Source organism: Equus quagga, chromosome 16 (assembly GCF_021613505.1).
Source record: "Equus quagga isolate Etosha38 chromosome 16, UCLA_HA_Equagga_1.0, whole genome shotgun sequence".
Taxonomy (NCBI): Eukaryota; Metazoa; Chordata; class Mammalia; order Perissodactyla; family Equidae; genus Equus; species Equus quagga.
Window position 1 is genome coordinate 38,591,676 of NC_060282.1, and position 18,897 is coordinate 38,610,572.

The window sequence follows — 18,897 nt, forward strand, 5'->3', positions numbered from 1 at the left end:
AGACTGGAAGTCTAAGATCAGGATGCCAGCATAATCAGGTTCTGGTGAGAACCTCTTCTGGGTTGCAGACTGCCAACTTCTCTCTGGGTCCTCAGATGGTGGAAGGGGCAAGGAAGCTCTCTCTGGCCTCTTTTTATAAACAAATTTTTCTCATTCATAAGGACTCCACCCTCATGATCTAATCACCTCCCAAAGGCCTCACGTCCTAATACCATCACATTGGGCAACAGAATTTCAATACATGAATTTTGGGGGAGTACAAACATTCATATCATAGCACATAATTTACTCTACTTAAATATTCATCAATTAAAAAGTTTTTTTGGGGGGCCAGCCCAGTGACATAGTGGTTAAGTTCACATGCTATGCTTTGGTGGCCCAGTGTTTGCAGGTTCAGATCCCAGGCATGGACCTACACACCGCTCATCAAACCATGCTGTGGCAGCATCCCGCATATAAAACAGAGGAAGACTGGCACAGATGTGAGCTCAGCAACAACCTTCTTCAAGCAAAAAGAAGACTGGCAACAGATGTTAGCTCAGGGTCAATCTTCCTCGCCAAAAAAAAAAAAAAGAAGTTTTTTGAATGAGATAAAAAATTCACATAACATAAAATTCACCCTTTTAACGTGTACAATTAAGTGGAATTTAGCATATTCAGAAGTGTAAAAACATCACCACTATCTAATTCCAGAACATTTTCATCACCCAAAAGAAACTCATATCCATTAGCAGTCACTCCTCATTACTCCTTTTTCCCAGAATCAGGCAACCATTAATCTACTTTCTATCTCTATGGATTTGCCTGTTCTAATCATTTCATATAAATGAAATCATACCATGTGTCTTTTCTGCACCTGATTTCTTTCACTTAGCACACTGTTTTCAAGGTTCATCCATACTGTAGCTATCAGTACTTCATTCCTTTTTATGTCTTAATAGTCTATTGTACACATATAACACGTTCTGTTTATGCTTTCATCAGTTAGCAGACATTCGAGTTGTTTCCACCTTTTGGCTATTGAGAATAATTCCATGCGATCTCCTTTATATGTGGAATCTAAAAAAGTTGAATTGATAGAAGCAGAGAGTAGAACAGTGGTTACAGAGGCAGGGAGGTGGGGGAAACGAGAAACGCTGGAAATTTGCTAAGAGAGTAGATTTCAAGTGCTCTCACTACAAAAAAAAAAAGGTAATTATGTGAGGAGATACATGTTAATTAGCTTGACTGCAGTAATCATTTCACTATGAATATCAAAACATCATGTTGCATACCTTAAAAATAAAAATTTCTGTAAAAAAATAAACACGCTAAATGCAAAGAGAAAAAAAGAATAATGCTATGAACATTCAGGTACATGATTTTGTGTGAGGACATAGACTTTCAATTCTTGGGTGTATAACTAAGAGTAAAATTGCTGGGTCAGAAAATAACTCTACATTTTACTTTTTGAAGAACTACCAAATTGTTTTCCAAAGCAACATCAGTTATTTTTCAAGTTAGCAATTCAATGAATATACAAATTCCAAACAAGTAGAAAGAGAAAAATGAAATAAGAAATAATAGCAATTTTTTAAAGTAGCATATCTAAAACAGTATAAAAGAAAACAAAACAGTTAGATGACAGAAACAAAGGCAAAAAACAACAATCACACTAATATAAATGGATTGAATTTACTAGCTAAAAGGCAGATTATAAAACCTGACCTAAAATATCCAGTTATATTGCTATTTCCAAGACATATACTTAAAGCATAAAAACAGACAGGTTTTAATTAAAGTAATGCAAAAGGAAGTAAAGGCAAATACCAACCAAAAGAAAGTTAATTGTAACTATGTTAATATAAAAAAAATAGATGTCAAAAGATTATCTGAGGGATAGACTCACTATATGTAATAAAAGAATTCAAAAAGTGAATATAAATATTTATACGTATATTTTTATACATACACTAAAATTTGCATACTATTTCCGGGGATTCAGAAAATTCAAAGCCCTTTCATAAGCCCCAAGTTAAGAGCCTCTAGGCTAACAAAACACTTGTCTTATTCTTTATAGAATCCTAAAACTTGACACAAAATAACTATAAAATTTTACATTCATCACTGGCTATACCAAATAAAAAGACTAGTTATAATGCACGTTTTTAGAATTTATAATATATTCCCCATAGTAAGGTATGAAATTAAAATCTTCAAAAGCATCATATATGAGAACAAAAAAAACCAATGTTTTTAATAGACAAATGAAGTAGAAGATAAAAATGTTATTTTAAGCATGATTACACTTAATAAAAAATATATCCTTCTCTTAAAAATTATTTTGTTACTAAGTAACATGATTATTTTGAACTGAAACAACTACAAAAAGCAAGCCTTCTGTAAGTTTTTTTGTTTACATGCAAAATAAGTGAAAAGATGAAGACACTATCTCTTATACTGGCATCAAAGCAGATTTTTTATTTTTAGTAATTCATTCATTCAGGGTATAAGAGTAATGTTTTCCACACAAAAAGGATAATTTGCTTACCAAGTCTTAAAGTATTATGATCAAGAATTTTATTTCACTTTATCAGCATAATCAAATATACTGTATTTACACTTGACTTGGTTATCATTTCAAACATACACATTGATACCGTCAAAAGTTATCCATGTAAGGCCAAATGGTCAATTGTACAAGGAGTTGGTGGAAAATAATCTCTTCCAACTGTAAAATACATCCAGAAATTGGTAGTGGGGAACAAAACTGAATAGTTTAACTCATATCCTGGATTTTACCCGGGAGCTATAAAAATCCACTCTCACAAAAATATACCACAATTTAAGTTGGGCATGCTATAAATATGAACTTGAATGAAAAAGTATTAGTCACCTCTAATAAGAATTTTCCATGTACCTGTCAAGAAGGCTGTTCTCTTACCTACAGTTTGGAAAACTTCATTCATCAAAGCTTCATTCACTGCTGAAGAGCTGACATTTCCAATATGAGACCAACTTTGACATATTGCTTGCAGCAGAAGCGTCTGTGCTCTTGTAGCTTGAATTGTGAGATTTGGAAGTTCAAATATACCTTCAGTTACAGAAATATGAGATCTTTTGGTCCTGCATAACATAACAGAAAGAATAATAATAGAGTAAACAGCATTTACAAACAACAACATATAAAATGAATTAGTTTGCAAGGGGAGAAATATTTTAAAATAAAATTACCTCAAGTAGATATGCAGTTCTACTAATTTTAAATAAGTTTCACCATTTCAGAATAGTGAATAATGAAATATACAATAATAAATTACAATAATACAAAATACAGAACACAAAAAATAAAAAATAAAGACAAACTAGAATAATGTCCATGCATACACAATTATATACATATATTCTGCTCAAGCTATGACACTTTTCCAATCAAGTCAATCACCAAAAATAACAATGAAAATAATACTAGTTAACACTTAAAGAGAAATCACTAGTAGATCTGCATTGTTCTAAACGTCTTGTATTTATTAACTCACTGAATCCTGGCATAATACTCTTTGAGTGAGGTATTATCATTACCTTCATTTTTCAGATAGGGAAACTAATACACAAAGAGAGAAATTAACATATCAAATATCATACAAGTAACAAGTAAGAAACAAAAAATCAGAAATTTAAGTCCAGGCAATCTGATCCAGAATCCTCTATCCTATACTTCCTCTCTCATGAGTACTTATGAAGTATTTACATTACACTCAGGTTCCTACTTGACAGTAACACAGAACAATGATTTTTACAATCTCTGCCCTGGAAGATCTAATTCATTGACTCCTTATTCATCTGGTTCTGTCTCTCAAAGAGGTGCCTTACCTAAATTTTCCAAAAAGCAAAGCTTCAAAGAAAGGAAACATTTAAATGTCTGTGAGCAACAAGTTGACAGTAAAGATTAATGAAATATGCAAGATAATGTGGACAAAGAAAAACAAGAGACAGGAAAAAGAAATATCAGGATGCTACTATAGTAGATTCAGTCACCTCGCTCTTACCCCAACCTGTAAACCTCCATCTTTTATCGTTTTTCCAACCATATCCACACAGAGAGTATTGGACATCTCTTATATATCACTTCAAAAGCCTTTCAACCCCACCTCTTATTCCAGCCACTGCCATGGAGACCAATTCAATGCAGATTTTCACTAGCATTGCCTAAGCCACTGTACACCATGAGACTCTAATTGGAACTATTTTGTGTTCATGTATGCAAAATCAGGACATATAGGAATAAATGCTTCTCTCATTTTGCTTTCCTGGCTGACAACTTTGAGATGCATTTTGTAAGCCTCTTGGAAAGGTCCCAGGAGATCGAGGATAAGGAAGGGAAAAAAGACCGGAATAACTGGAAAAAGCCTTAACGAGCTTTGGGACAATATCAAGCAACCCCAAACATGTGTAACCGAAGTTCCAGAAGAGAGGAGTGAAAAAGTGGAACAGAGAAATATTTAAGGAAATAATGGCCAAAATTTTTCTCAATTTGAAGAAAACTATAAACTCAAAGATCTAAGAAGTTCAACAAACCCCAAACAGAAGAAACTTAAAACCATACCAAAGGCACAATCAAATTGCTGAAAACCAGTGTTAAAGAGAAAAATTCTTAAAAGCAGACAGACGGTAGAAAAATACACTCCATAGAAAGAAACAAAGATGAAAGCAGACTTCTCATCAGAAATCATGCACAATAGAAAACAACAGAATAAGGTTATTGAAATGATGAAGCAAACAAGAAAAACTGTCAATGTAGAATTCAAAATTTAGAAAAAATATCTTTCAAAACTGTAGGCAAAATAAAGGCTTTTCCAGACTAAAAGCTGGGAATTTCTCACCAGCATACATGCACTACAAAAAATGTTAAAGAAAATTATTCAAGCTAAACAAATGTGATATCAGATAGAAGTCTTTGTGAATCTACACAAAGAAATGTCAAGAGTGCCTGGAATGGGTATGAGTGCATTTTATAAAAAACAAAAGGAGACATTCTTTCTCAGTATCTCCAAAGACATTTAAAGAGTAACTGATTAAGGCAAAAAATAATACACTTTGGGGCTCAAAACACATGTAAAAGTAAAACAGATAACAATAGAATAAAGAACAGAAGGGAAGAAAGGAGAAGGATACTACTATGAAATTCTTACACAATGTGTGAAGTGGCATAATATTATTTGAAGGTAACTGTGATAACGTAAAAGATGTAAACTCTAAACTTTAGAACTAAAGCCATAAAACAAAAAGGTAGAGCTAATAAAGGGAACAGCGGAGACAGAATGGAATCATAAGAAATATTCAATCCAAAAGAAGTTAGGAAAAGAAAAAAAGGGAACAAAGAACAGATGGGACAATTAGAAAACAAATAGGAAGATGAAAGTCTTAAGCTCAAAAATATAAATAATTACATTAAATGTCAAAAGTCTAAGAATATTGGTTAAAGGCAGAGATTATTAGATTGCATTAAAAAACCAAGACCCAACTATATTCTATCAATAAGAAACCCACTTTAAACATAAAGAAAATAGGTTAAAAATAAGGGATGGAAAAAAATATCCCTTGTAAATCTAATCAAAAAAGAGTATATGTTAATATCAGACAAAGTAGACTTTAGAACAAGGAATTTTACCAGGGATAAACAGAGACGTTGCATTATGATAAAAGGATTAGTTAGGTTTCTATGCACTACAGGCCTTCAAAATATATAAATCAAAATAACACATAACTGAAAATAGAAACATAAAGAAAAAGTGAGTAATGATAAAAAAGACAATACAATCAACTTGGCCTAATTGACATTTATAGCACACCCCTCCCATCAGCAGCAAAATACACATTTATCAAGGCAGACTACATTCTGGGTCACAAAAACAAGTCTCAATAAAATGAAAAGGATTGAAATCATACAGACTATATGTTCTGATCACAATGTAATTAAACTACAAACTAATAAAAGGTATTTGTTAAATCATCAAATATTTGTTAATTAAAGAAAACATAACTCAAAATACAGTCAGAAACAGTAGATAAAATTCAGATAGTCACACAAAATGAAATTTTTGAAAAATTATAGTTATTTTACAAAAGGATATTAATATATAAATAATGTGATACACTCTATTAACAAAATGAGAAATACAAATCACATGATCAGCTCAATAGACACAGAGAAAGCATTTGCCAAGATCCAACAGCCGTTTATGACAAAAACTCCCAATGAAACGGATATAGAAGGAAAGTACCTCAACATAATAAAGGCCATGTGACAAACCCACAGCCAACATCATACTCAACAGTGAAAAACTGAAAGCCATCCTTCTGAGAACAGGAACAAGACAAGGGTACACTCTTGCCACTCCTATTCAACATAGCACTGGAGGTTTTGGCCACAGCAGTTAGGCAAGAAAAGGAAATAAAAGGTATCCAAATTAGAAAGGAAGAAATGAAACTCTCACTGCTTGCAGATGACATGATTCAATATATAGAAAACCCTAAAGAATCTATCAGAAAACTATTAGTTTACTTACAAAAATCAGTTGCATTTCTATACTCTAATAACGAACAAGCAGAAAGAGAACTTAAGATAGAATCTCATCTATAATTGCAACAAAAAAAAGAAAATATCGAGGAATAAATTTAACCAAGGAGGTGAAAGACCCATATACTGAAAACCATAAGACATTATTGAAAGAAATTGAAGATGACATAAAGAAACGGAAAGATATTCCATGCACATGGATTGGAAGAATAAACATATTTTAAAAGTCCATATTACCTACAGCAATCTACAGATTCAACGCAATCCCAATCATAATCCCAATCACATTCTTCACAGAAATAGAACAAAGAATCCTAAAATTTATATGGAACAACAAAAGACCCCAAACAGCCAAAGCAATCCTGAGAAAAAAGGACAAAGCTAGAGACATCACAATCCCTGACTTCAAAATATACTACAAAGCTATAGTAATCAAAACAGCATGGTACTGGTACAAAAACAGACACACAGATCAATGGAAGAGAATTCAAAGCCCAGAAATAAAACCACATATCTGTGGACAGCTAATCTTCCACAAAGGAGCTAACAATATAATATGGAGAAAGGAAAGTCTCTTCAATAAATGGTCCTGGGAAAACTGGACAGCCACATGCAAAAGAATGAAAGTAGATCACTTACACCATACACAAAATTTAACTCAAAAGGGATTAAAGACTTGAAGGTAAGACCTGAAACCATAACATTCCTTGAAGAAAACACAGGCAGTACACTCTTTGACATTGGTCTTAGTAGCATCTTTTCGAATACCATGTCCTTTCAGGCATGGGAAACAAAAGAAAAAGTAAACAAATGGGACTATGTCAGATGAAAGAGCTTCTGCAAGGCAAAGGAAACCATGAACAAAACAAAAAGACAACACACCAACCGGGAGAAAATATTTGCAAATCATATAACCGATAAGGAGTTAATCTCCAAAATATGTGAAGAACTCAGACACCTCAACAACATAAAAAGCAAACAACCTGATCAAAAAATGGACAGAGGATATGAACAGACATTTTTCCAAAGAAGATACACAGATGACCAATGGGCACTTGAAAAGATGTTCAACATCACTAATCATTAGGGAAATGCAAATCAAAACTACAATGAGATATCACCTTACACCTCTTAGAATGGCTATTATCACCAAGACAAAATATTAAAAATGTTGGAAAGGATATAGAGAAAAGGGAACCCTCATACACTACTGGTGGGAGTGTAAACTGGTGTAGCCACTGTGTAAAGAGTATGGAGATTTCTCACAAAATTAAAAATAGAAATACCATATGATTCAGCTATACAACTACTGGGTATTATTTATCCAAAGAACTTGAAATCAACAATTCAAAGAGACTTATGCACCCCTATGTTCACTGCAGCATTATTCACAATAGCCAAGACATGGAAGCAACCCAAGTGCCCATCAACTGATGAAAAGATAAAGAAGATGTGGTATATATATATACAATGGAATACTACTCAACCATAAAAATAGACAAAATCATCCCATTTGCAACAACATGGATAGACCTTGAGGGTATTAGGTTAAGCGAAATAAGCCACACAGAGAAAGACAAACAACACTCGATTTCACTCATATGTGGAATAAACATGGACAAAGATAACAGATCAGTGGTTACCAGAGGGGAAGTGGGGTGGGGGGTGGGCGAAAGGGGTAAAAAGGGGCACATATGTATGGTGACAGATAAAAATTAGACTATTGGTGGTAAGCACAACGCAGTCTATACAGAATACTAATAAATAATAATGTACACCTGAAATTTCACAATGTTATAAACCATTATAACCTCAATAATTCAAAAAAGAAAAGAAAAGGACATGGATATAGACGACAGCAAAGGGTAATCTAAAATATATACAATCAGTGTTCCTAGAGAAGACAGCAAAACGAATAGAAAAGAAATAGTATATAGAAATACCTAACAAAATAAATCTTCCCTAACATAAAGACTTAAATATACACACAAAATGCACAATGCATATAGAAAACATTAAGAATCATCATTATCCTAATAACGTTATACCAAGAAAGACAAAGAAAAAAGTTCTATGAGCAGTTACTCAGATAAAGTAATGTGGAGGTACCAGGATTTCTCCAGAATTCCCCCTACTTTCTATTAACTCCCTAACCTGTCCACTACAGTCTAGTAAAAACAATCAACATGTGTATACAACTCAGCATTAGAAGAATATAAAGGGATTTCAAGCATTGGCCCTATATAGTTGAGATACTGATAGAGTCTCATGCCAATTAGTTACCTTTGTATTTTCCAAGCATGCTTTTATTTCAGTCATCTTTCTAGTCAATTGGCTCCTTTTCTAGCCATTGGTAGTACAGCCAGGTCCACCTTGCTAATAAACCTAATATCCCTCAAAGTCTAGACTGGGTTTTTACTTTGCAGTTCCTAGGTCTATAAAAAAAATGAGCTGTAACGTGCTGTGACTTTAACTTTATAGGTCCCAGATTAGGCCTAATTGTCTTCAAGCTTCATGTTGAAGCTGTTCTCTAGAAAATCTATAAAATCAGCAAATATTTATTAACTGCCTACTCTGTAGCAGTCATGTACTGGCTACTTAGGAAATATCTTAGCCATTTTAAGCTATCAATAAACAAAACAGAAAAAGTAAAACCTCAGTGTCCTCATAAAGCTTACATTATAACAAGGAGGGGAGGAAGATAAAAATCAATAAATACACTAAGTAAGTAAATAAATTATATAATAGCAAGTTAGAAGACAAATGCTACTGGAAATAGAAAAAGTAGAACATGGAATAGGGTCTGTGGAAGAGGGGGAAATTTCATATCCAGTGGGTAGATCGTATTAAAAGGATAGATTTAACTCCAAGCAAAACTTGAGCAGGCTCGAAGGAGATAAGAGACAGCTATGTGGGTATCTCTGGAAAGTGACTCGGGCAGATGGAACAGTCTGTGATAAGGTCCTGAGGTAGAACTGGGCCTGGTAAGTCCAAGCAATGGCAAGAAGGCCAGTGTGGCCGCAGCGGTTTGATAATAACCTAATTCACTAATTCACTTGGTTTTCCATGCATTCCACCCACAACAAACATCTGAACAGGGTTTACACAGCCTTCATCCGCGATTCCATCTAAGTCAAACTCCACAGGGTTCAATTTCCCAAATTTATTTATATGTTTAAATCTCTTATCTTTTTCCCTACTTTCAAAGTTTTTCACTTAAGGTATGGGATGTAGGACACAAAATTTTAAAAATATAAGTTCCACTTTTGGCTAAATCATTTATTTGTTTTATGCTTTTTTTAAAAAAATTACATAACTTTTCTGAGCTTCACCTTCCTCTTTAAAAAACAAGTGTAATAACCCCTTCCCAATCTACCACAGATGACTACAGTGAAAAACAATTACACTGAATATTTAAAGCTTAATAGATACAAGGTTCTTTGCTAGAATCTGAAAAGAAAGGAAGTGTCTTCATACTCAAAGAATTCGGAGGCCAGTTGTGAGACAAAGTAAACCGATAATTATAATTTAACATAGTAAGTGCTAAAACAATATTATGTAGAGGTTCCTGTGAGATACACTGAGGAGAGTGAGGAAAAAATGCAGTTATATAATTAAGTTGAATCCTGAAGAACAAATATGAATCATTTCAGGAAAAAAAATTTTATAAATCCTTTAAGGAAAAAAAGATAACAATATAAAAATGTTCCAAGAACATAAATAGGAAACTCACAGAATATGAAAACAGAAATGACCCATAAACATGAAAGACTCTAAGCCTCATCAGCAAAAAAGGAAAATTCAAATTCTAACAACATATGATTCTTAACCTCTCTCAGATTAGCAAAACCTCTCAGCCTCTAACTCATCTTGAAGGAGCCTATCTGAAAGGAATTCTCATGTAAATCTGAAAGAATATTTAATACAATGACAGTGTCTGCAGCATTATTTAAAACAGCCTTAACCTGAGACGATCTCATTGTTGAATAAATTCTGGGACCTTGACTTCATGCAAAACTACTCAGATTTTAAAAGAATGTAGGTAGATGAAACTACCGACATGAAAGGATACCATGAAATATGGATGAGTAAAAATATATATTGTTGCATTATGATATGGTCCAACGTAATGGCAGGAAGTAGTGGGTTACCCACACATAAAAGTATGTCTGCATTGTGTTTGTATGTCAAGATAAAAGTTCTGGATAGAACTATTCTTAGTAATCATTCCTGGAAGACGAGACTAGGATGACTTTTATGTGATCTTTTCCCTTTTTTCCCTATATAAATGTCTGTATTGTTTTGCTTGGTCCTTTGAGAAATCTCTACTATTTTTTGAGAAATCTATACTATCATTTTTACAAAACATTTTAAGAAACTGCAATATTTTAAGAATGAACTAAGGAAACCAGAAACTATGTCAAATTAATTCCATAAAGCATATAAAAATGTTAAGGTAAGATAATCAGCATTATCAACGTATCCAACTACTTCCCCCCCCCTGCTCTGAGACTGGAATATCAAATGATTTCTTACTTCTTTGAAATAAACTTCATTTAAAACCTCCCTAAAGAGGAACAACGTGAGCAAAATTGACAGAGTAAAGGTACCCCAAAAGTCTGTGCCTCCATAAAAGCAACACAAAAGCTGGAAAAAAACTGTCAAGAATTAACTTTTTCAGAATTCTGAAAACTAATAACCAAAAGCCTGAAGCAAAGGGGAATGCTTAATTAAAAAAAAGAAGACAAAGGGGCCCACCCAGTGGCATAGTGGTTATGTTCGCACACTCCACTTTGGTGGCCTAGAGTTCACTGGTTCAGATCCCAAGCGTGGGCCTACACACCGCTCATCAAACCACACTGTGGCAGATGTCCCACATACAAAACAGAGGCAGATGGGCACAGATTTAGCTCAGCGACAATCTTCCTCAAGCAAAAAGAGGAAGATTGGCAGCAGATGTTAGCTCAGAGCCAATCTTCCTCACCAAAAAACCCCAAAAGAACAAAAAACAAAAAGGCAAAAAAACCCCAAGCTGACTCTCAGTAGGAGCAATAAGCTCTGTGGCATTTTCATTTACCCATGCTGCATCCCCTGCCCCCACAGCTCAGCAGTGGGCTGAATAGCCCACATTCTCAGTACAGATAGCAGTAACAGAAAAAGCAAAACAGACCTTATTCACAAGGAACCGTGGTAGTATGTTTTGACCTGTCTGCTGGCTACCTAGAACACGTGCTTTCTCTCTCGTAATTCAGAACTTTCCCAATACTAAAACAACTACCCAGAAGCATTTGTAAAACACATTTACAGGTGAATGTATTGCTTAGTCCTTGCTGCCTGGAACAATGGACAAGAGAAGGGGCAAAAGGCAGACTAACCAAAATCTTGGAAGGAAAGTCTAGAAAATGATAACTTTGGGGAACAAAACTGTTGAAATGCTCCGAAATCTTCCTGGGAATACAGAAAGCCATACACATGCTCAGGGAGCATTTGCAGAGGAAGGAACAGAGAAAGGCCTTAAGCTTTTACCTCTGGCTAATTTTTAGTATCTGCACAACAAGAAAAAGAGGCAGAGTCTGCACAACAACAAAAGAAGCCAGTAAACTGCCTGGTTGAGTTTTGAAGGCATTCTCTATCAGAAATCATGGAGACAATGCAGCTGTGGGATGAAATATTCCAAGTGCTGAAAGAAAGAATTGTCGATCAATAATTATAATTCTGGCAAAACTGTCCTTCAAAAATGAAGTAGAAATCTCCAAAGAATGAAAAGTTCAGGACCAGAAGTCTTCACTGGTGAATTCTACCAAACATTTAAAGAAGAATAAATACAAACCCTTTTCAAATTCTTGCAAAATAAAAAAAGAGGAGGGAATCCTTCCTAATTCCTTCCATAAAGCCAGTTTTGATACCAAAGTTTTGAAACCAAAACCAGAGAAAGACAACACAAGAAAACTACAGAACAATACCCCTTGTGAACAAAAATGCAAAAATCTTCAGTAAAATACCAGCAAATCAATTTCAAAAGAATATTAAAAGCATTATACACCATGACAACTGGAATTTATCCCAGAAATGAAACAGTGGCTCAATGTAAGAAAATCAATCAATGCAATACACCGTATCTATGGAATGAAGGGGGGGAAAAAGCATGTTCATCTCAACTGACACAGAAAAAGCACTGACAAAATTGAATACTCTTTCATGATAAAAACACTAGACATACTAAGAACATACTAAGAATAATAAGAACTTCCTCACTATGATATAGAACATTTATGAAAAACACATGAAATCATCCTCAGTGGTGAAAGACTGAAAGCTTTGCAAGATCAGGAAGAAGAAAAGGATGTCTGCTCTTGACATTCTATTCAACACTGTGGTAGAGGTTCCAGCCAAGAAATCAGACAAGAAAAATAAGTCCAAGGCCTTCAGACTGCAGAGGAAGAAGTAAAGCTATCGCTGCTCACAGACAACATGATCTTATACACTAAAAACCCTAAAGAAAGCACACACACAAAACACTACTAAAGGTAATAAACAAGTTCAACTAAGTTGCAAGATACAAAGAAATTACAGAAAAATCAGTTTCATATCGATATACACTTACAGTGAACAATCTAAAAAGGAAATTAAGAAAATAACTCCAAATACAATAACAAAAAGAACACTTAGGAAAAACTGAACAAAGAAGTGTAAGACTTTTACAATGAAAACTACCAAACATTGTTGAAAGAAATTAGAGAGCTAAATAAATAATAAGACATCCTATGCTTATGAACTGAAAAATTTAATATTACTAACATGGCAATACTCCCCAAATTGATCTATAGATTCAATAAAATCCCTATCAAAATTCCAGCTATTTTGAATAAATGAAGAAACTAATCCTAAAGTTTATGTGGACTTGCAAGGGACCCTGAATAGACAAAATAATCTTGAAAAAGAAGAACAAAGTTGGAAGACTCAGACTTCCCAATTTCAAAACTTACTGCTAAGGTACAGTAATCAAAGCATATCATACTAGCATACAGAAACACACATAAACCAGTGCACTAGAACTGAGAGTCTAGAAATAAACCCATACATCTACGGTCAATTGATTTCTGATAAGGGTGTCAAGACCAATCAATGAGAAATGAATAGTCTTTTGAACAAATAGTTTTGGAACAATTAGATATCCAAATACAAAGGAATGAGTCTGGACCTCTACTTCATACCATACACCAAAATTAACGCAAAATTGACCAAAAACTTAAAACTATAAAACTCTCAGCAAAAGATAAAGAAGATACACAAATGACCAACAAGCACATGAAAAGATACTCAATATCATTAAGGAAATGAAAATCAAAACCACAATGAGATACCACTCACTTCACATCTAATCAGATGGCTTTAATAAAAGAAAAAAAAAACAAAACAGCAAGTGTTAGCAAAGATGGGGAGGAGCTGGAATCCTCATACATTGGAAGTAGGAATGTACAATGGTACAGCTACTGTGTAAAACAATTTGCCAATTCATCAAACAGATAAACAGAAAGTTACTATATGACCAGCCAACTATATTGCTAGGTATATACCCAAAAGAATTAAAAACACATTCATATAAAAGCTTATACATGCATAAATCATAGCAGCATTATTCTTAGCCAAAAAGCAGAAACAACTCAATTGTACAACTTTATGAATGGATAAACAAAATGTGGTAAATATTATTCAGCCATAAAAAGGAATGAAGTACTAATACATGCTACAACATGAATGAACCTTGAAAACATGCTAAGTCAAAGAAGCCAGGCAGAAAATGCTACATATTTTATGATTCTGTTTATATGAAATGTTCAGAATCATAGATAGAGACAAGGTTTCTTTTTAGGAGTTTTGAAAAAGTTCTGGGATTAGATAGTGATAACTGCACAACAATGTGAATATACTAAAAACCAGTGAGTTGTACAGTTTAAAGTAATTAAAATGGTGACTTTTACGGTATGTGGATTTTATCTCAATTAAAACAAAATATCTTCCCAAAGTATTCAGAACTCCATTCCTAGGAATACTGGTCCAAGTGACTAACCATTGCCTTCTCTCACTCAAAAATATCAAAACAATAAAAATAAAACCCTAGGATCACTCGTCTCTCTTAATTAGCATGTCAGGTAATTTAAATATACAGTTGCACATTAAGACATCTGCCACCTTGTCCATACAACTTTCAAATATTTAATAGCAATATGTGGCTCCACGTAGATTTATCCTTCAATCCACAATCCTGGTCATATTTTACCATAAAACAAAAGGAGTGGAATGAACAGACCAGGAAATAAATATGCAATGAATAAAAGATTCTTTAAACCAAACAGGTAAAATAGTACAGAACAAAAAAGACAGGAGGAAAAACAAATAGGACCAAACTCATAAATTTATATTTCATTATCATTATTGTTTCCTTTCACTTTTCCAACATTGCAGCCAAATCATTTTCTTTTTTTTATTAAGGGTTTAAAAATTGAGAGGTAGTTCTCTACTATGTTCTCAAATTTCTGTTCAAAATTCGTGACCAAAAAAATCAGCTTATTAGTAGTGATAGTAAGTAAAGAAAACAGACATTTGGAACACCTACAGTATAAAAATGTACAGTTAACCTAGCCACTCTATCTTCAGCCAGATACTCTGTGGCATATAGGAAGTCCTATGGTGTAGCAAGAGCCATGTTCTTATAACTATGGCAATAATTATTTATAAAGTCAAACCATAGTCAGGATTCTTTTTATAAGTGGGTCTTTACTATCTCATAACAAATTCAGCTACTGTATATGGTACTGTAACTTTCATGCAATCATATGTCACATAAAATAGTTCCCAAATGGATAACAAAGACTCGAATAAAAACTTAAACATATGCAAATTCAAAAAGATTAATTTATTCTACATTTTAATAATGCCCAAGGGTAGGGGGCAATTCTCTCCTTCAGATTCAATTTAATTTAACATCAAAGGAAATAATTCCCTTTGTACAGAAGCCAGAATTCAATAATAAACAAGTAAATTCTATCATACACATAGGACATATTTTTGTGGTTTTTCTCTTCCAGCTGTAACTGACTACAAATAAAAGTACATTTTATTACACTTCTGTTAAGTACTCCAGCAGCATTTGAACTAAAATAAACCATTTTACAACGATTTGGTAATAGGTTGTAGCTTACATAACGTATCTGTTAGTGAAATGATACCAAAGAAGAGGATTTTTCTTTCTCTTCTTTTTGTCAATTTGGAAATAGTTCCAACAGGTTAACACGTATAGGAAATAATAAAGACCTTTGTATCCAGTTCATCAAACCATAACATTATACCATATTTGCTCAGAAATTTTTAAATAGATAAATAGTTTTTACAACTTTATTTAAGCTATTTGGGGGGCTTGTTAAAATGTCAATGAAAATGCACAATAAAAGTATAATTTTCCTTGTGATTTATACCACTACAAATTTATTTAAACTTTGTTTAAAACAGCTCAATAAAATTCATACTAAAAACATCTAACTACTTCTGGACTTACCTACTTTTTTTGAAATATCACTATTCCTACATTTTAACAATTAAGATGGTAAAAATAAAATAATTTCTTTGACAAATGCCTATTTCACATATCCAGAAGTTCTAGTCTGAACATATGTTCATTTTACAGAATAGATTTTAAAACTATCAATTCAAACATTTCTCTAGGGAAAAATAAATCCCAATGTAACTAGTGGGATAAACAACTCATTAAAACTCAACTTGGACAAACTCCAGGATAAATTTAAGGAAACAGAAACAAGCAGGTCTTGATTGTGTAGTAGCAAAGACTAAAAATGAATATGCCCTAATTAACAAATACTTTAAAAGACTCTGCTTGTACCATCTGCTGACAAATTATAATACAGACCTGATGAAGTTTCTAAACCAGTCTGGAATTTCTATAAGGAAAATTATTCCTTCAAATTTTTAAATAATAAACATGAAAATGGTTCTTACTACTCAATGCAAAGGAGTTAACTTAAACTATCCGATCGTGTTCATAGGAATAGCATAAAATTTTTGCCATACATACACTTGAGGAACAGCCTTCCATTCTTTTAAAATCAACACACCTCACAGCAATTGAAAGAATATCTTCAACAACAGCTGGATCTAAAGATTTATATAAAGTCCCCAAATGCAAAGTTTAAACCTACAAATTGGTTCCAAAAATGTATTTTTGTTATTACTCATATCCTGTACAGTTAAATGAGATTAGATCACTTTTTCCAAAATAAAATGAGTACAAAACTTCACTAACTCAACGTAGAAATGGAAGCAATTTAAAAAGCTAAGAAAGTTGCATTTAGTTCTGTATACGACTCTTTAACTTATGCAATTCATCAATACTCAATGAAAAGAAAAAAAATTTTTAATTGAATGGTAGATAAAATGAAAGGCTAAAAACCCTCTTTTCTCGTTCAGATCCCACTCCACTACCCACAGATAACCACTTTTTATGAGTTTAGCATACACAACTACAGATCTGTCTATTAATTTTATGCATTCATAGGTACACATAATTTTAACAGATATGTATATGTATGTGTATATATGTCTACAGCCTGCTTTTTATGACTAAATGACATATCTTAGAGATCATCACTATCTTTCCACATCAGTACACATGCTTCTACATTGGTCCTTTGCATGTATGCTTGATATTATACTGTTTGAATAAAGTTTTACATTGATCAGCACTGTATCAGAATACTCCTTTCTCAACATCCCCACCAGTATTAACTATTATATGTTTTAATTACAATGATTTTAGCATTTGTAAATAGCTGTAAAATACAAATTATATACTGTTATGTTGAGATATAAAAATGTTTCACCATTTTTCAAATTTCTAAAATAAATAATATTGTTCAAACTTAAACGTCAGACAACAGATAGAGAAAATGGGAAGTAAAACTTGCTTATCACTAAAATAAAAATATAATGAATATCTTGATTATTATAACATATAAAGTCCAAAATCTTATAATGAACTATGGGTGGGAGCAAATAAACAAAATATAAAAGGAGCAAAATGTTGTCCCTTCATTTATCTCATCATCTCCTAAAGAAGTTACTCAATATAGATAATTTATCTACGTAAGGAAAAATGTTTACCTAGTCAGGAAAAAAGACAGAGGAAGTGTGTTTATGCAATATACTTTATATTTGTACTAAATAACATTCATATAATTTTGAGAATTCTGCTTAGGAAAATCACTAAAATTTTAGCTCAATTTCAGTAATTAATTATTAAAGTCACTGGCTTTTCCTTTGGCCAAGAGCACATTTTACATGTATTATATAAGTAAACAGGAGACAGATTTGGTTGTCAAAAAAAGTATACAATCTAAAACCTCATCAATCAGACAACCAAAAAACATGAAATCGCTGAAGTAATTACCAGCTGCATGTCAATAAAGACTTCTGCCTACCACAGATTCAAAGTTTTGAAGATAAATGTCTTCTATAGAAAAAGAAATGGTCCTTACGGAGCTTAAAGTAAAAAGAATGGAAAAAGCTACTAAATAATCACATGAACCAGTGTAAAATCATTTGTATGAAAAGTACAGTGAAAAGCAGGAACAATATCCCATACAAGAATATTTTAGGGAGATACGACCTGGACAGAGCAAGTAGCAATTGAGCCAATATCTGAGGGGTCAGTAAAGATTTTATTTAGGCTACTGACTAGTGAAACAATACGGTGAAAGACTTAGCTGAAAGAAGACAAACTGAAAAAAGGCAAGAAGGTGGGATAGGGAGAAAGATATTCAGATGAATCTATACAGCCAAGAAGGGGCCAGACCATGGAGGGCATTGCAGAATGTTTTAAAGATTTTAATCTTTACTGTAAAATCTATGAGAAGCAAAGTATTTTAGGCAGGAGAAGGGCATAATTAGAACCATCTTCCAAAACCAAACCAACCAACCAAACTGGCTTCAGATGTATAAGATAGCTGGTAATTAAGAACACCTCTCTAAATACATAGAGAATCAAGGAAGAAAAGCAAAGACCACATCTTATTCATATTGAAACTCAAAAGCCTATAACACAACAGTTTTCACATGAGAGGGCCAAAAAAGTATTTTTAAAACAAATGAACGACTCACTAACATATTGAAACTTGAAAAATACTAAGTCTTAACAGATTCATCTAGGAAACTGGTAATATTTTTTGAAGTTATAACTCATAATGAAAAATACATGCAAAGTTATTATCAAGAACTCGAGAACAGTTACCAACATACTATTAACGGCTCTGTCAAGAACTAATTAA

At 33.1% G+C, this 18,897-nt stretch overlaps 1 protein-coding gene across 6 annotated transcripts in view; it reads right to left on the reverse strand.

Moving 5' to 3' along the window:
* The window catches only part of VPS13B (vacuolar protein sorting 13 homolog B), a 784,298-nt gene that overhangs the window by 633,312 nt on the left and 132,089 nt on the right, over positions 1 to 18,897 (reverse strand). For all 6 annotated transcript variants that reach the window (XM_046642610.1, XM_046642612.1, XM_046642609.1 and 3 more), the window contains one exon: positions 2,924 to 3,105. In XM_046642610.1, coding sequence (XP_046498566.1) covers positions 2,924 to 3,105 — 182 coding nt within the window. The remainder of the gene's footprint in view (positions 1 to 2,923; positions 3,106 to 18,897) is intronic.